This window comes from Stegodyphus dumicola, chromosome X1 (assembly GCF_044657685.1).
Source record: "Stegodyphus dumicola isolate Sdum_Otavi_A_Nest chromosome X1, ASM4465768v1".
Lineage (NCBI taxonomy): Eukaryota > Metazoa > Arthropoda > Arachnida > Araneae > Eresidae > Stegodyphus > Stegodyphus dumicola.
In genome coordinates, this window is record NC_140780.1 from 22,598,904 (window position 1) to 22,619,525 (window position 20,622).

At 31.1% G+C, this 20,622-nt stretch overlaps 1 protein-coding gene across 4 annotated transcripts in view; it reads left to right on the plus strand.

The window, feature by feature from the left end:
• Positions 1-20,622, plus strand: part of LOC118205487 (stromal interaction molecule homolog) — a 137,474-nt gene that overhangs the window by 78,363 nt on the left and 38,489 nt on the right. For all 4 annotated transcript variants that reach the window (XM_085807192.1, XM_085807191.1, XM_085807190.1 and 1 more), the window contains exons 9-11: positions 9,112-9,212; positions 11,950-12,110; positions 16,668-16,754. In XM_085807192.1, the coding sequence (XP_085663318.1) occupies positions 9,112-9,212; positions 11,950-12,110; positions 16,668-16,754 (349 nt within the window). The remainder of the gene's footprint in view (positions 1-9,111; positions 9,213-11,949; positions 12,111-16,667; positions 16,755-20,622) is intronic.

The window sequence follows — 20,622 nt, forward strand, 5'->3', positions numbered from 1 at the left end:
TCATAAGCATAGATGTAAATTTATGTTGATGCATTCTGTATAAATGTTTTGTTAAATATAATTGTCCATAAAGGCATCCCTCTGGTGCTTTTCCATATTCAGATAGCCTAATCTGATGGGTGTTTTCTAACGTTATCAGAAAACTTTTGAAAAAACATTATGGCTGAATTCAGACTGTGTTCCTATTTGTGCTAATTATCAATATTTCTATTTTAAAATGGAGTAAATACAAAGTACTTTTATATTGTACTCATAATCCAATGAATTTTTATTCTTTCCCCAAAGATAAAGTGGAGTGATTAATTTATGATTCTTTAGAAAACAACTTGAGGCTACTTATTTGCAACACACAGGAGCAGATCAGGAATAAACTAAGTTTTTAAAGAATATTGCATAGTTCTAAAAACAAATAAAATTGTTGCTCTAATACCTTGTGCTTTTTTTTTTTTTTTTTTTTTAATTAACTGCAGTTCCTATGCTTTCATAGGGACTTTTTTGTGTGAAACTCAGTAAAAGTTCTTTATTTAGCTTCTGAGGCTTTTGTCCCTTGAACAACATAGATACACAGCTTTACATGTACTAAATGTGGTATAGAACGGTGAGAAGGCTAAAGCTGTCTCAAAGCTTGTTTTATATATATATAGTGATATGCTGGCCAAATGATGGTGATTATCAGTGGTAGAAGCAATCTGTTACCCTTTAAAGAATGTGATTATTCTATAGTAAGAACTTTTATGAATGCAATAAATTTATAGTATTTAAGTACAATTTAGGCCACAAAAACTGAATTGCATTTACAAATGTGAACCCCATATTGATAGTTACACTTTTAGCCACATAAAATAAAGTACCTCATTTTGGTAACCAGGCAGTGTTTTCAGCCAAATCATTTATCACTCTTTTATTGATGCTATTATCTCTTTATGATTACCTCTTCAGTAGCAATATATCTAAGGTGCACTAATGTGAACAAAATAGTATATAATAAGTCTTTTAATCCAGTGTTTCTCAACCTTTTAGTATTCACGGCCCAATTTTCAATCATAATTTTCATCGCGCCCCCTTTCCCCACTGCATACAATAAAATGTATCCAATAATAATGTATTTTGAGTATTTTGGCGCTAAACCTACACTACAGCCTTAATTTTAAACTTTACAAATTACCAAGAATATGGAAATTTATTGACATTTTGCAACACCGATGCTCGGCATTGAAAAAACAAGAATCCTATGCCTTTTTATTGCTCTTGTGTCCCGCCGTGTCGGGCATTCTAACGGTTTTGCGAGAAGTTTTGATTTGTCTGGAATTTGTCTGGCCAGCTTAAAAGTTGAGTTAGGAGTGTGTGCAGATGTGAACAAATGTTTTCTCATAGGGAGAAGGAGAAAGTTCTATGATGCCAATTTCAATTCCAGACAATCTCATTCGAGTCGATCCTTCTATCACTATTGAATCTATTCTGAATGTGTATGTTATATACATTTTCGTGTAATTCCAATTCAGCGTATTAAATATTCACGGCAGCAGACTTATGCAGAATCATGGATACATTTTTAAGCGGGCGTAAGCGAGCATTAGACGACAGACAAGCATCAACAAGTACACAGGCGAGCGTGGTTCCAAAAATAAAATCAAGAAAATATTCTCAAGAATACTTAAATTTTGGGTTCACTAGTACTGAAGTAAATGAAGAAGAAAGGCCCCTGTGTATCATTTGCTCAAAATTGTTGGCAGCAGACAGCATGAAACCTAATAAACTTAAACGACATTTGGAAACACTTCATAGTGAGCACGTAAACAAACCCAGAGAATTCTTCGAATTAAAATTAAAATCATATGAAAAGCAAAAATCATTGTTTAAAAAAACTTTGTCTGTGAATGAAAAAGCTTTCATTGCGTCTTACAAAGTTTCATATAAAATAGCCAGATGTAAAATGCCTCACACCATTGGTGAAGAGCTTATTTTGCCAGCTGCAATTGAGATTGTAGAAATTATGTTTGGAGATAATTTTGCAAAACAATTGCAGTCTATACCTCTTTCAAATGATACTGTTGCCCATCAGTAATTGCTGATATAGCTGAAGATGTAGAGTGTCAGCTTTTGTTGAAGTTACGTGACAAATTGTTTTCAATACAACGATGAGGCAACAGATAGTAATAAAGATGCTCATTTCATTGCCTATGTTAGATTTTGTGATGATTTGTCAGTAGTATAAGAATTACTTTTCTGTAAACCAATAGAACTCAAAGCAACAGCACTCGCATTATTTGCTATCTTAAATGATTTTATGAACGAGGCAAACATAGAATGGAAAAATTGCATCAGAATATGCACCGATGGTGCTCGTTCTATGTACGGAAGATTCCAAAGTATTCAAGTACTTGTGAAACAAAAATCGCCACAGTGCATCTGGACACATTGCATGATCCAAAGAGAAGCTTTACCTTCCAAAGAAACGAGTCCTGGTTTGAATATTGTGTTAACTACGGTTGTAACCGTAGTAAATTATATAAAAATGAGACCCCTGAAATCAAGAATCTTTTCCGCACTTTGTAAAGACATGGGTGCAGTACATTCAGCGTTACTATTTTATTGCGAGGCAAGATGTTTATCACGAGGGAAATTTTTGCAACGTGTTTATGAATTAAGAGAAGAAATCGCTGTTTTCCTAGAAGAGGAAAACAGACCGGAAGCTAAGAATTTTCGCGATAGTTTATTTGTGATGAAATCAGGGTTTGTACAGTCCTTAAGAGTCCTTAAAAGTCCTTAGATTTTTTGGAATTGATTTTTGGTCCTTAAAAGTCCTTAATTTTGCTTAAAATCAGCAAAAGGTCCTTAATTTTAATCATCTGAAATTTCTGTCTGTTTTTACGACTGCCATTTTGAGTGTGAATTATCATTTTGGAGGAATATTTTTTGGCAATTCACTGTCGTATATGGTTATCTTTTGAATGGGTTCATAATTTGTTTCTATTTCTAATATAAATGTGAAGGCAAGATTTATAGAGCCACGATTCTAGAAGATTCGAGAACTGTGTGACAAAACGAAAAACGTCTCCATGGTATTAATTCATAATGGATGCATTTTATAGAAAGTCTGCAATGGATTTCTTACTTGTTGGAGAACGTCTGAAACAACAATGAAAACATATTATTTGAATGTTTCATTTCTGATACTAGAATCTTAACATGATTTATTTTCTCTACTTTTCACAAGACACAAGCATGGAAAATATCAAAAATGCTTCTAATCTTATCACATGGGCAGGCATTATAGAAATGGTTTTTTTTTATTAATAAAGAAATTGAAAACTTACAATTTAAAAGATTCATCAAATATGTCTTAATGCATCATACTCTAGGCATTTTTCTACCTGATGCAGTCTCTGTGGATCCTAAATTCTGCTTCCAGTGCCTGCTCTAAATTCTAAAAGTTTTGCCATTTCTAGATTTTGTTGTTTGTTGTGTTATTAAATTCTAAAAATTCTGCCATCTCTGTAACTCACCTTTACCATATATATTTAATATTTCTTCTGAATGTTCATATTACTGAAGAAATAACATTAGCCGCTTTTTCTATACATTTTAAATGCATTTGGTGTTTTTTAGAATAACAGAAATTCTTAATTAAATCCAAAAATTCTAAAATGAAAAAGAAATGTGTGAAGAATACATAAAAAAAAATATTTTTCAAAGATATGTGCAGTTATTATTATGTAAATTACTCAATTGTTTATGATTTCAGCCTTTACTATAATTTCCCATTTCTATTTCTTCATAGAATAGAGTTACTGAGCCAGATTAAATTTAAATTAAATTGTATAATCTTTGAACACTAGTCCATACTTTTAGTTTGAATTTGTGTTTAATTACGTCACCATGAGCTGTAATTGATTTTGTTAGCACATCATTTATGCATGTATTTATGTTTTAAGTTCTTTTTAAATAAGAGGCTTATTTAAACCTTTGTCTGATATTGTAGTTACTTTTAGACATAGCGATAATATGCTTCACGACTTTCAGGGGTTTTGGTCTATTTAACTTTTACCAGATCAAGTAAACCCTCATAGGTACATTGTGGAGAGGTTGACAAGTTAGGAGATAAAGCACGAAGAAACTAGCGAGAGCAGTGGTTTTGCATATTGAGACAAATCTCTAATTGTTAGAAAAGATTAGGAGGAAATTAATGAGCAGGAAATCGATGTAAACTAGACAAAATGTTTGGGAAGGCTTCAAATTAAAATGATGGATAAATATTTTCTTGGGTGGTGTTGTAGCAAAACATAAATGTTTTGTAGCTTTTAATGTGTAATTATCCTAATATCGTTTAAAAATCAATGTTATAAATTACATTTATTTTAAACTGTGAAATTTTATTGGATTTTAATTTTAATAAAGCTTTCTTTAACAAATATTGTTAAAAATAAAATTTAATAGTGGCCATGTAAATCCATAATGATTAAGGTTATTAAACTACCTAATTTAATTATTTATAACTAACTGCCTACCCTTAAAATTTATCTCTATATAATAAAGCGAGTTATTGCCTTTCATTAATACTCACTGTGGTCACAAGGTAAAATACAAAAATGTAAAAATTCAAGTGAAACTTATTCTTTGCATCTAGTGAGACTTAAACAATATAAAACAACTTATGACCTCTGGGGCTTTAATGGCTTATTGGAACCTTAAAGTATATTAAGAACCCCTGAAACTCTACACGAAGCTATGAAACTAACTGCATCAAACAGAGCCTGACTAACTTTCAACATGTCCAACTATTATAAGTGTAATATATTTAATGCTACATGATAAATTTCATAAAGTTTTTTTTATTCTCAAACTTATTAATAATTATGTTAATTAATTCATGTTTAGTAATAATGCATACTACTTAGAGATCTATTTTATTTTTAGGATGATATTACAAAAGTGAAATTCAGACATGAATACTATTTTTAATTGAATTTATTTGGTTCTCACTGGCTCATAGGTCCTTAATGTTTTTCATTAATGGTCCTTAAAAGTTCTTAAAAGTACTTAATTTCCGTGTGCAGAAATGTGTACAAATCCTGGAAATTGAGCTACATGGTCGACATATTCGAGAACTTAAATAACATGAATCTTCAACTGCAAGGAGCAAATACACATATATTGGATACGAGTGATAAAGGAAATGCTTTTTGTAGGAAATTGGAATAGTAGAGCAGAAATTTAAAGCAAGAAAACTTAACAATGTTTGCAAATTTGAATGATTGTATTAAAACTTACAAGGCTGAAGAACAACATGTAAAAGTTGTTTTTGTAACCATTGAAAATCATTTAGCAATGCTAGCAAAGAATTTAAAAAAGTACTTTCTTGCTGACAACAAACTAATATCAAGTTACAAGTGGGCGAGGGATCCAATTCAAAATACTCCCGAAAAACTCTCAAATGAAGAGGAAGAAACCTTCATAGATTTCACGGCAAGCGGCAAAACCAAAAGACAATTTAGTAATAAATCACTCTTTGAATTTTGGGCAGGAGTGGATGATGAGTTTTCTGCACTAGAAACAAGGGCATTTCGCATTCTACTACCATTTTCAACACCTTACCTTTGTGAAACTGGATTTTCTGTGGTGGCTTCTTTGAAGACAAAATATAGATCTCAGCTAAATATAGAAAAAGAACTGAGAGTGTCTATTTCTAATATTAAACCCTCCTTCGAAAAACTTTGCTCTGCAAGACAGGCCCAAGGAAGTCATTAATAATTATTAAATTTGTTTTTAATTTAGTAAGTTGTTTTAATTTAATAAGTTAATTATTAAATACGTCGGAATGTAGTTTGTTTTGTATGTGTGTGTGTGTTCTTTCCTTTCAGTCACTTAATGAATTTTTTTAAATAACATTTTCTCTTGGATATGGCGCACCCCACAGGTTGAGAATCACTGTTTTAATCAATTACTGCTTTATATATCCAAGGAATGTCTTACTTCTGCAAAAGTATTAATTTCTGAGCAAGGATATATATATATATATAAATTCAAATTGAAGTAAAAGTTTTGAACATAAATTTAAAATAAATAAATTAAAAAAATTATTATTTACCCCCCCTAAAAGAAATGTTTTCTGCATGTAAAATTAAGCCAGCCCTTTTTGTACCTTATGCATCGACTGTGGACAATTTTGTCATTTTTTTGTAGTAACTAGTCATAGAAGTTTTTTGCTTTTAATTCTTGTTTTTTTGTCATTTTTTTTTCCTTTTAAATTTAGTTACACCATTTCTTAGTTTCATTTAGGTTTGTCAATTTTTATGTAGCCTATGCTATTTTTTAGCATTTGCATCTTGTATGTATATATATTTGTATTTTTGTTTTCTTTGAGTACGAATGCATGTAAGGGAAAGATGTGAGTGCATTTGAGACTCATTGAAAATATTATTTTAAAATTTCTGATTAATATATTGAAAAAGCAGTATAAAGTCTCAAATGGTTCAGAGGAACGAAACGTATTCGGAACTCATTAATCAACTTGGGTTAAGGCTTCAAAACACTTTTCCCTTGACAAGTTCTGTTTGAAGCATTAAACAAAGGAGATTAACTTGCATGCAATTTTATTGCACTTTGTATTTGTCTCATCCTCTGTGTTTTTAAGATTTTCTTCCTTTTTTTATTTTGTACCCTTCATTTACGTTTACTCGATTTTTGTAACCATTTCGTGGAGGTAAAAATAGGTTGACTTTTATATTTTTTGGGAACTAAATTTATATTTAATTTACGCTCTGACCTTGTACTTCACTTTGAATTTATTTTGATCTTGCAGCTTCAGCACAGATTCATGTCTTATCATTTTTATTTAAGTTACTGCTACATTTATGACTATTTTTTATACCAGGGATGGGCAAACCTTTTCGGCCATGGGCCAATAATCTACAAAAGTTTGGCAGGCCAAGATAAATTTTTCTAAAATTTTAAAAATAATATACAAGTATTACAATTGAAATATGTTAATGAGATGAATGAAATTGCGATTTCATTTTTGAAAGTTCCTTATATTGAGGTTTGAAGTGAGATGTACTGACTTTATGGAACAAGGCTAAATGCTCATCTGTCAGTCTACTTTTGAAATAATTCTTTCTAAGGTTCATAGGTGAAAACACTTGTTTACATGAAGCGAACATAGCACTGATTTTCTGGGTGTGAGATATTAAATTTGGGAAACTTACTTTTGATAATGATTAGTAAAACTCTAACTTTGGCATAGTTAGAAACAACCACTTGAGATGATTGTTAAATTGCAACTCAATTAATTCAAGCTGCAGATATGACCTCACTGCTTCACAATTTACGTGGAAAGGCATGGTAAAAGTAATCATTTCTGTTTGAATGGCACTGAAATCTTGCATTCGAACTCAAAATGCAGTTTTTTTTCAAGCCATCTTCATAATTCTTAAGCTTTTCTTCATTTATTGAGGGTAGTGAATTTAACCTCGGGAAATGAGACAAGTCGTTCTTAGCTAGCTGCTCAGCAAACAGATTAAGTTTTAGTTTAAAAGCTTTGAGATGGCCCAGGATATCGTCAATAAATTGATTTTTCCCTTACATCTTAACATTCAAGTCGCTCATATGGCAAAGAATGTCTGAAAGCTATTCTGTATCTTCTAACATTTCACACTCCACAGAACACTACAGAACTCTTTGAAGACTGCTACAGCTTCACTGCAGATGAGACACACTGGTTTATCTTTTACAACTGTAAAAAAATGTTTCCAGGTCCATTCATCGTTAAATGCATGGCACACTGAATCAACTTTACGTTTTTTATTAACCATTTTGGGGTTGACATATTTTACGAATAACCCAAACAAGCACTTGTTATGATATACTTTTAATAATATCACCACTATTCACAATGGTGCTATATGTCCACAATCTTTCCATATGCAATCTATAATATTAGAACTCGCGCCAAAAGAAAAAAGCTGCTGGCTGGAGCTTAAAATGCGCGATCTGCCACAAGTGAGGTCTAATTCACCTATATTGGATTCCCATATGTCTGCTTCCCGAGAAAGAGATAACGCTTGTTGGCGCCAATCTACACCTATAACTAACAAAGAACTTCGGTTCAGGTGCTCTCTTGGGTTCCCGCGATGATTTTTGCTATCCCAGTGTAAGTAAAATTAAAGATTTTCGAACACTTGTGAGTTTGTAATCCAATTAGTGGTCGGTGAAATCCAAACAAAGAACTTCCACTTTTAACACTTTGCCAATTGAAATCTGTCTGTGCTTGCTATTTCCGTCGATTTATGTTTTGTAGAACAAAAGTAGAGAAAGTAAAAAGATCACTAGTCCTTTGGAAAAAAAAGTATATTTAAACAAAGTAGAAAAAGAAATGTATATATAATATATAAATGCATATTTCATTTAATTTGCCTCGGAACGGCAAATTAAAATTATATCCGCGGGCCGAATAGAAACTTCCTCGGAGCCAGAGTTGCCTCACGGGCCATAGTTTGCCCATCCCTGCTTTATACATATATATTACATTTTAGTATGTATTCATGCTAATCAGTGTTAGAATATTTTGTTATCAGAAAGCAGTTTAAGTATTTTTGTGTTGAATAGTTACAGGGTAGTGAATTCTAGTAACACATGTTTGTGTTCAAGTAAATACTTTTTAAACTTATTTGTCAGTTTAATTTTCATAAGCAAGTTGTATAAATTTGCTTTTGAGTAAGTGTCCAATAACTGGGGAAAAAGAGTCATACAAATTTAGAAAAATTGTATGTTTTTCTGTCTGTTTTTATCATGTTTGTTCTGTTCTAAATGTAGACCAGTGATCTCAGAAAACCTCTTAGGGAATGCGTCCTTTCCCATAAGTGGGTGACATGATATGCATTGCCATAATCAAGTAGTCCACATTGCCGTAATCAAGTAGTCCGATAACTTTTATTGTCTATGATTTCAGTTGTTGACATGTATATCTGCTAAAGAAAGTTGTTTATGCACTTTGAGTGCTTATCCTTCATATAAATAAGATTTTATTTGCAAATCATTATTAAAATTAAATTTTCTAATTTTGGTAATTATAATATTCTTACTATTTATAGCTTATACTTGCTATTATTATAGTGTGAGAAGCTGCGAAAAAAAAGAACCAGCTTTATGGGTGCTTTCAGGGTAGCTCATGGAAGTTCCATTGATGATGTTGATAACAGGATATTACAAGCTAAGTATGATCCTTTTTTTAAAATCAGAATGTGTATTAAGCAAAAAATTCAATGTTAAACATAATTACTAATGTCAGTTCTTGTTCTGCATATTTTCTCATTGTAGTATGTATGCATCGTTGTTCTACATATTTTCTCATTGTAGTATGTATGCATCATTGTTCTACATATTTTCTCATTGTAGTATGTATGCATCATTGTTCTACATATTTTCTCATTGTAGTATGTATGCACCAAATTTATGTGAAATGTTTTAAAATAAGTGTCCCTTTTAACTATCCATCAAAAATTAGATGGGATTTAAAAAAAAAAAAATTTGTTTACACATACATGAAAGAAAAGAGGAAGAAGAGGTTAAATCAGTGAAATGACATAAACTGTAAAGATATTTTTATAATTTATTTATTACTATAGCTGTTTATTATTTTATCAATTTTTTTATATCTGTTTCATGGCTTCTAAAATTTACCAACTCTTCTGATATATTCATATCATTATTATTAATGTCAATAAAAACAAATACATTTAAAGTATTATCAAGTAATATCACACTAATGGATTGTCTAAAATCAGTGTACTCGTAACAAAGCACTGTTTTCTGTGAGGTAGCATTTGGTGCACAAAGTATTAGCATTTGGTCCTTTCCTTGCTGTTTTGTTTCAGTAGTGCTGATATTTGGCCATGTAATAATCATTGCATCAGGTTATTTAATTAAAAAAAACCTGGTACAGTCAAAAGTCGTTAATTCGGACACCCATAATCCGGAATGATCTATAATCCGGACCTCAAAGCTTTAAACTTTCTGACGCATGCGCGTAAGGCCTTTACGGCTGACAATATGCTTTTGCGCGTGCGCAAAATACGTTTAGGAGTGCGCGTTTAATGTATAACGGACGGTATAAGCTAAGCAAAAATTATTTAATTATCTATTTCTGTTAATGTTGCAGATTGCGTTGTTCCTTAATCTTCGAATTGGATCCGGCTTATTATTTTTTGCAGACTGTTAGAGCAATTTTATAAAAGTAAGCTTGAACTTTCGATTATGTCAAATAGAATTTCTGATATATATTTATTAATATGTAAATGATCTACAAAAAGTATGTTTCGAAGTTCATTAAAAAAAAGTGGAATTGCTACAAAAAATGGATAAAGACATATCCTTTGTTTATCTAAACTTTAACGTTTGTTTATCTAAACTTTGTTTATCTTTAACGCCGCGGCGCCGCACAATGAATTGGAAGCTGTTCTGTCAGCACTATCCTTATCTTCAGAGCAGATGTTTTTATTTTATTTGGCTTATAATTCCTTATTAAATGTAGTATTTCATCTCAATGTACTCCATCTTTGATATGATTTAAATCAAATTCCTTGTCATTATAATTCGCTTCCGATAGCGAAGAAAGTAACAGAGGTTATTGAAAACGAAAAAATTTCAATTGACAAATTAGTCGGTATTCTCGACACAGCAATTATAGGACTTGAACAGCGGAACTTTGTAACTGAACAATAAATTATGTCTGTTTAAAGAATTAAAGAGAATGTATGATCACATAAAAAACGAAGCAACTTAAACAACTTACATTGAAAGAAATGTTTAATAAAGTAAACAAATAAATATTAAGCTTTCTTTTTTTGTAAATTTTGATACCCTTTAGATCATAATTGTTCTTTATTTCATAAATTATGGTTTCATATTTTATAATTTCTGCATGCCATCTTACCAGATTTAAACTGATGATCTATAATCCGGAATCGCCGAAGTCCCGACGAGTCCGGATTAACGACTTTTGACTGTATTTTATTACATGCACATTGTGGGACTTTCTAGTCTCTTTACACCTGAACTAAATGTGTAATAGTGTAAGATGGTAAGATATTTAAGGTCTGGACCTCTCTTCTCATCATTGATACGGCAACACTGCTCCTCATGGGAATTTCAACATGATTGCTGCACAACTGCCATGTGACTGCTTGAGGGAATAAAATAAAGTCTGCATTGACCAGCTCACTGTCTTGCCAGCTTGACCTTGGTGAAGGAGAATGGCAGATATCAGCATCTACACTTCAGAGGAATGCTAAGTGACAATTGTGTAGGTCCAGAGCCCCAAGTCAGCAGACTTTGAATATGTAGGTGAAGAAAGCTTTTCACCTGAGAAGTTCCCCTTCTGGGGGAGAATTGAATCATATGTCAAGCAGTGCACGAAAAATGATGCTATGAGGGCAAATGTGCTTGAAGCTTTCAAGCCTGTGATATCAGCTGCTAAGGCAGATGAGTGGGAGGACATTCAGCCATATCAAGCTGAGTAGAGATAATGATGGTGCATATATGGACGTTTTCGACAAATAACTGTAAGTGTTATTAAAGTTACAATGAAATAATTGAACATGTAAAGGGACTTTCTGGCTGCTTTGTATATCAATCATTACAGTTAAATTGCCTCCCATCGTACTGACGTATGCAAATAGGTATTTTCAATAATAATCATTTACTATCTTCTGAGCCTTGCATTAAATTAGAATTCAATGGCTTGAATAATATGTGCTGTTTAAAAGAAACATTAGAAGCATAATGTCCCCCCCCCATTTAAACCTGAAGTCAACATATGTAAGTGTAATGCTTTTATATGTAAAATATTTGTATACTTTGTTATTTCAGACATCTTATATCTGCATTTTTTCAAATTTTTAAATTTGATATATTAGACTATTCATACTACTGTGAATATATCTTAAATTATAGAGCTGCTCTTTCTGAAGTGACCAAAGACCTACAGGAGAGGATTAATCGTTGGAAACAGATTGAAGCACTGTGTGGATTTTCCATAGTACACAATCCTGGAATTCGACATTTAGAATCTTTATTAGGAACTTCCATGACAGTTGTCACTCCGCCAAACAGTGGTAAATAACAGGATACATGTGGATTACTTAAAATTGTTTCTAATGTGCTGCTAACAGTTAAATCTTTTAAGCAAGTTAGTAGCAGTCAATTAAAAACCTGTAGCTGTTATCTTATTTTGTGGTAACTATATGTGGAAGTAACGTAGTTATATTTGAGAATGTAGAATAAATAAGTTTCTAATTCAGAAGTCAAACAACAAAAATCAGCATTATATTTACAAAATTTAATTTAATTTTGTAAATATAATGCTGATTTTTGTTGTTTGACTTCTGAATTAGTATTTATTCGGCGTGTTATTGTGTCTTAAATAAGTTTCTATTTATATAGCAATCCCTTTTTCATTCACACATCTTCAGCTTATAAAACTGTATTTATTCCTCTTATTGAAGGACTTGGATTTTGGGGGAAAATGTAATGTTCAGGTTATTATTAATTTAATGAATTGTCACCATTATATAAGTGGAAAGGAGTGTAAATGGCTTAATAGTTCAAATGTGCCATGTTTGCTTGATATTCATGTCTTTGGATTTGAGAGTTATTACACATTAGAGATTGAAACTTTAGTTAAATATAAAATTGGATTAAAAATACAAAATTTTGTTTCATTTTCATTGATCTTGATAAGACTCTACAAACTTGAACCCTTTGGCTGTAAATTTCTTTAACTTCAGACATATATATTCCTATAGTCGTCAGATGATAAAAGAAGGTGTTGGACATGATATAAATTTTCCCAAGACTAATAACATTTTAAAAGAACCTCTTAAGCAATGCAGTTTTAAATCTTGATACTGTAAGTTGCATTATGTTGTCATGTAAAAATTATTTGAAACTAGATGTTGTTTAGAAAATTGTCAATGAAAGGTGAGGAGTAGCTGTTTAATACATAATATGCATAATATAATCGTGTTAGAAAACATCCTCTGAATTTGGAGATCTGTAAGAAAAATCTAGCTGCTCAATAAACATTGATTTAGCTTCTACAGAAATTTTAAAATTTGAATATATTAATACAAAACTTAAGTATCAATTTTTATCTACACAGTTGCAAAACATTTAATGGAAAATTTTCTGCCTACAGCTGAATGTTAGCCTCAAGTTATCTAATAGTCATTTTTGTTTGCTATCAGGGTAACAGTAAGCCACCATTAAACATGTAAATATTATTTATTCATGTTAGTTGTGTATTTAGCTGAATACAGTAAAGCACTTGAAGAACAGAGTGTCTGTTCAAGCACTTGACATCCTAAAAATAGAGATGTCTTTATGGGGAACTTTTTTAAGGAAACAGTATTGTATTTAGGTTACACATGGACAAAATAAACATCTTACAGCCAGTCAGTCCATTGCAAATCAAACCCAGGCTGAAATAACGATGTTCAGCAAAAAGTTTTAGACACTCAACCACTGGTGGACCCATAGTTCGATTGTTTAAATTATTAATAGTTTATTGCTATGTCAAAAGTGTTGCAGCTTTTATTGGTAACAATTAGCTGTAATTTTATAGAACTTACATTTTTATTCTGCTGCAACTTTTTCTGGTAACAATATTTAATGTAATTTTATTACGGAAATTTATTCATGCATTTTAACATATTACATTGTAACAAATAAATAATATTAAATGTTATTCTGCTTGGTCTTTCTACTTACAAAGTAATGGTAGACTACTCATTTACTCAAAAAGGCAAATAAAAGACTTTGGCCTTTGTTTGATTAAAGATGAACAGGCTGGCTGCATGGGCATTTTCATGATTTTCTGCATGTGTAATATGAATGTGAGCCAATTTCTGTTAGGCGAGTCTTCCACAAAGGCATCTCTTCATTTAAGTGAATAGTCCTAGTATGCTTTATCATAATCAAATAAACCAAACCTTTACATTCATATAATATGGAGAAAGGTCATATGTTCCTTGATAATTTTTATTCAAATTCTGACTATTAAAATTTCTTGACATTCTGGGTAAAAAATTTTCACATTTCCTTTTTTTTCATGGATATTAGAGTTCAAACAGGTTTTTGAAATTTAGTAGATTTTATGGCTGATGAATTATTGATATTGTATGCTTTTTTGAAAATAGTACAAAGAAAGGCTTGTTTTAAACATTATTATGAGCAAAATTGTGTTTATTCCTCATTAAAATTGATTACGAAGATAGGAATGGGAAAATATTTGAGAAAAGAGGAAGAAAACATTTTCCAGTCTCTTATAGTGAGATCATCCCCTAATTAGTCAAGTTGGTGTGAACATGTATACAAAACTTTTACATTGTGAAAACCAATGCTAGTTAATATTCTTTGCTTTCTCCTGTCATAATTTCATCAAAGAAGAATTTTTTAATGTTATTTGTTAAGTTCTTCATTAAGCACCAGAACTTCTTTTATGACTTGTGCAGTAGAGTTATTTTATTTAATTTGCATTAGCTGTATCGTCAAGCTTTATAAGTTAGATTCTCAGTGCTTTAAGTTTGTCCATATACGGTTTTATACTTGTTTACCTCTTACATCATGAAAGGCTTAATATACATATCATATGTATTATTAAAATATGACATTGGAATAACTCCCAAATATTGCTGCTAAATTTTGTATGATGTTTCTCAATATTATCTGCTGTACTTTGTAGTTGTCACAATAACTTCTAGACCGATTATGACACTTTATCACCATTTTGAGGTAGTTTATGTTCAGCACTTGTATCATCATTCTACCTTCGGTACGTGCATCTTTTTTTAAGGGAATTCAGATGTAAAGCATTTCAGTTTTCTGGCAGTCAAGAGTGAAATTCAAAGATCATATTTTTTTTTTAACTTAATTGAAGTTGAGTAGCACTAATTTTTTTACTGATATGATAATACAACAGAAAGTGACACTGCAATGTTAATTCTGCCAATCAGAATATTTAGCTTTTTTTTTTTCATCACGTTGATGTCCATGTAACTAAATTATCTCTATTCAAATCTTGTTATATTTCTTTAATTTTATTAAGCTGCTGTTCAAGTATTCGAGTACTTTCTTGATGTAAATGTTAAAAAGAGATATCAGCATGAGGAAGGGTAACTCTTTCATACTGAAGGCACTAGGCAGGGCTGTGTGTTAGATTTTCTGAGTATAATGCACGTCTTTTAAATGGTATCCTTAAAGTGTTTTTTTCTCTAAAATAACCTTCAGTTATAATTTTAAAAAATCCTCAAAATGTACAAGTAATATTTTTATTTTGAAAATTTAAACTACTTTAAAATTATTATATCAACTATCAGCTATAATAACGTACTGTAGTTTTACCCTTCTAACTTTAGCAAATTTGTTGATTATGGTTGTGTAGTCTAGAGTGGCAGCCAGTGAAGATTCAATAGATATTAATTCTGATATATAATTTCTAAATTTTCTTTGGCTTATTTTCAATGTATTTCTTAGGTAGTGTTTTATTAATTTGAATTTGGGAAAACTATTTTCTCACTAGTTACAGAGTTAGGAAGCAGTAATAAAATTCTCAGAGCTACAGCAGTATTTAGATATATAAAGTAATTAAGTTATTTTGACATAAATTATTTAAAACATCAAAAGATTTCATAGAATATGGTAGCATTCAGGATACATAATACAATTTTTATTGAAGATCATTTGCATTTTTATCCGATTCATTTTCGACCGAAAGTAATGACTGAAGACTGGTGCAGCAATTTTCTGAAATTTTATAGCTATATTTTTTAGTTTTATAATGTCGCACAAAAACTGAACACTTATTTTCAGATATGTGAATCCTTAATTCAGAGAATTAAGGGTAATGTCCAGAATATGATTGGAAAAGTTTATATTGAATTTATTCACCTCTGTTGAGGGTCCACTGACAGCTTCTTATTTGTAAAATTGACACTTTTTCCTTTTAACTCTAACTTCAGTTTTGACAGACTATTCTGTACTACATTCAAGATTGTACTTAAACACATACTTCATCAAATGCAAAATATTCATAACAAACATTTTGATTTAGTTTTCAAAAGTTCAGTTAAATGACTTCTTGGGATTCCCCCCTCCTCCTCATGTGTAATATAGATGTCAAGGTTATTCTTGTGTTTGTGCAAAACTCTCTAGTTTTGCATAAATGCTTCCTTGTCTTAACCAGAGAGCCATCGTGTGATTTATAGTAAATAATTAATCTACTCCAAACAATTATTTCTATGTAAGAACAAACTTGAGTCATGTAGTCATTATAAAAATGTGACTTTAGTCTATAACATTTTAAGAATTCATAAAAAATTAAATATTCTAAATTATGGACTATGTTTTGAAATATGGAACAATATATTAATGATGTGGGAAACAAATGTAAATTAGTTTTTGACATCCAAGAATTCTGCATTACTTACTTTCACTTACTTTCTAATTAAATTAATTAACTTAATTGTGGATAATAGATCTGAAGATAAAATCAAGTAAACTGATTCACAGAAAATGATCTGAAGATTGTACTCCAAAATAATTTTATAATAGAATCTAACAAAGGTAATTCTTTTGTCTTTTGATTTTGAAATTGTGATTTTAATTTTTTATAGTAACTCCAAGAATGACTAGAAGAAGTAGTGAAGGGACATTAACAGATGAAGAATCTGTACCACTCTTGGATTCAGGAATATCTGCTAGTGAGTAACTTATTTTTAATATCACAGATTTATGCATTTAAAATTGTATGAATATATATAAGATTTTTAATAGTAAAGTATCTACAACTGAATTCTTTGTTTCTGCATATTTTAGTTCCTGCTTTCTACTCATGTTAAGCAACTATTTATGTATTTGATAACTCAAAATATAGTGTAAATTAAATTTAATATGATAATCCAGAATGGTAGATCAGTTTTCTTTTTTTCTGATTGAGTGAGTAATGAATTCATGCAAACAATGGTTAAACAGAAAAGTAGCTGTAAAAAATGAATTTTCTTAGTCGAAACAAATTAACTACTGTATTTATGAATATAAGGAAATCTCTGTATAAGCTAAGAGTACATTTTTCTTTCAAAAATTTATCCAAAATTCAAATATAAGCCAATATAAAAAATGAAAAAAAAAAATTGTGTAATGTTCAAACGTGTCGCTGTTAGGGCAAAAATGCTGCCAAGTAGGTAAAACGTGTAGATTATTTTCCAATGAAATCACTGTGAAGTAGAAAATGCCAGACACCAAAGACAATAGTTTTAACTCTTGTAATCATGTCTCTAGCTAACACATTTTTTCCATTCATTTGTTGTCTTGCATGTGATGTCTGTGCTAGTTTTATTTTTGCTGCATTCCCCCCCCCTCTGTGAGCTGAGAGGGAAGAGAAATTCTTATATGGAAAATTTCAAACTACAAGTGATCACATTTAATGAAAATTCTAACAACAGTATGGTTGCTCAGCATTTTTCTGTTAATGAAAAGCAAGTTTGAGAATGGAAGAAGTGGGGTGCAAATTTCGCTAATATCAGAATATTCGTGTTGGCAATGATGGACCAAACCAGCCTTATAAACAATTTCGAAAATAAAACAATTCATTTTCAGAAAACAAATATCTCGTTTCATTTGCAATTTTTTCATAACAAGAAATATAAACTAAAGCAATAAGTAAAGGGCAAGGATCTCTTGCTCCTAGTTAATGGAAAAGTACCTATGATTTCTGTAAGATTAGTGGATCCATATGCAAGCTGACCCCTCATAATTTAGCATTAGGAAATGTCCCCCAAATTCCTTGGCTTATGCATGGAACTGTATGGTAACAATAATTAAATGTATTGATTATGTGTATGAAATTAAAGTTCTTAACTCATTTGTTGCTGTAAGCTAATTGAAGCTGATTCTTAAGTATATTTAAATTTATATTTATTGAACTTGATCATTTGACAGCAGTGTGTGAATGTAAACATGCATTCTAACAATTCATGCAGGTACAAAATGTCTGATAAATATATAAGCTCTGCACAATGTTATTCTCCAGTCATACCAGTAGCTCTTTTAGAAAAGCATTAACAAAAATTAATGCCTTCTTTGGTGGAAGGAAAATGAACTTTATTATGCATTAAAATATTTAAGGTATGATACAAAACTGATAATTTTCCAATAAAAATGTGTTTGCAAAAGTAGAGTCAGATTGAAACTTGACACATTGTCCAGATCCAATTTCTCAGCATATTTTCAAAATCCAGTGGAGCGACACTCAATAATATGGTGCCACAGTAAAATAGCATTATTAGCATTATATTTGGCAATATTTGGAAAAGCTTGGTTAGTTGTTTTACATCATTTTGCCATTTTTGGGGTTAGTCTTTTGTTCAGACTTTGCATTTGTAAATTTGTGAATTGGAAAACTTAAGTAGAATGTTGAAGCATTTGAACATTTTGAATTTAATTTGGAAAAACTTCATGCAATGGCAGTATTGGTGAATTTAAAGCAAAATCTGATTAATTATGATTAACTTAGGAATAAATTTATTTCAGAATAAGTTTTACACGTCAAAATTATTTACAGAATCAATATATGTAATATTTTTCAATTCTTGGTACATTCAATAATGTGTACAAATAATTTTGTAGCATTGTATAATTTGAAGTCTAATAATTGAGCACTGCCAAAGCTCCACTTTGCTGTATTATTAGCCTCTTAACTGCCATTGAAAACGTACAAGATTAACTCCCCAGTGCCACCGTTTTTTACACAGGCGCACGTAGTTATGCGATATATTAGGAGTAAAATAATTGCAAGTTTTAATGTCTAAAAACTGTTTATTTTCACAAAATAAAGATTAAAAAAATGAAAATACAAAATTTAACGTTTAGAATAAAAGTGTAATAAAAAAATGTAAGTATGACAAAAATAATGTTTGTATAATAAAAAAGGTCCCCAAAAATGGGTTTTCGATCAATTTATTTTTAGACCAGTAAAGTGTAATATCAGGTTTCAGTGTTATGTCTTTTAAAATCAGTATACTTAAAAAACATATATTTCCTCTGAATTGGTTGGATGTCACGGTTTTGTTCTTCGTTTTGCGTTCACGATTTTGCAATTCTCTTCATTTGACATAATATCATATGGGGTGTCTGATCCTGAAGATGACAGAAGGTAATCAGGTATTTCATTGTCATCACTGTCAGACATATTTGTAAGAAAAGCACCTACTGCAAACAGTAAAAAAAAAGGGAAGATACAGAATTAAAAAAAAAATATTTTACCCAAACAGAAACACAAGCAATAACCACACAGTCAATTACTTTCACCACCACCTACTACAAACAATAAGTAAAAACGGAAGACACAGAATAAAAAAAAATATATTTTACTCAAACAGAAACACGAGCAATAACTATGCAGTCATAACTTTCACGGCTTCTGAACCATCCCCCTCTCCAATTCCCCTCTTTCTTCTCTGAAATAGTATCCTCCTTTGCATACTCTGTCAAGGTCGTTGTGGTGTTACATTCCAAAGCTTTGCGAATAATTATACTGGTAGCAGCACAGAGCAAATGACGATATTTCGGAAGGCATATGTATGCCCAGGGCAGTTAATACATCGGCTGAGCAAGGCATATATTTGTGCCTGTGGCAGTTAAGTAATTTAACAGCTGGTTCCTGCCTAAGCAGCAGATAGTTAGCTATACTAACTAAGCCATGATATACAATAGTGATCCCATATCTGCAGGTAATACATTCCAAGAGTGATTTTGGTTACATGAAATGATACATAATACAAAAGGTGTACAAAGCAGTATTTCAGGTATATAAGATACATAACTGTAGATAAATTGAAAAAAAAAATTGCAAAATATTTCCAACATTAAAAAAGTGAGTAATGAAATATACTTTACTGTACATTATATAATGTATTGCTAAAATAAGTAAAATAAGTTATATTTTACAGTGAAGTAACCATTCTCTCATATTTATGAAAGTAGGAGTTTTTGATCTTTTAATGTAATCCTCAAAAAAGAGATAAACAAAGGAATTTAATTCTTGTACTGCATTGCATCATACTTGTGCATAGAAGGCAGCATAACAACCCATTTCAGCCCACCAGCGGCCGAGCGGTAAAGTCGCTGAACACTGGTAGTTCGGTCCGAGGTTCGAATCCCGCGAACGGGCTGGCTGCATGGGTGTTTTCGTGGTTTTCCCCATGTGTAACGTGTATACGAGCCAGTTTCCCTTAGAAAGTCCTCCACGAAGGCATCCCTCCCCTTAGGCAGATAGCCCTTGAGGCTTTGCCATAATCACACACACACACACACACACAACCCATTTTAGAGGATTACATAACTATGAATAGTCATTTTCCTAGCATTTTAATAATTCTAATGTATCATCATGTTTTGTTCCCCTTACTTGCTAAATAAACACAAGAGTAACAGTAATAAGGCAAGCTGTGATAGCATGCTATGAATGAAAATAGAATGTGTCCAAAGAAGAAAAGTGGAAACAAATTTATAAATTAAAATGGATACAGAAATGAAAGTGCTCTATGACTACTAACAGTCAAAATTCCCTAA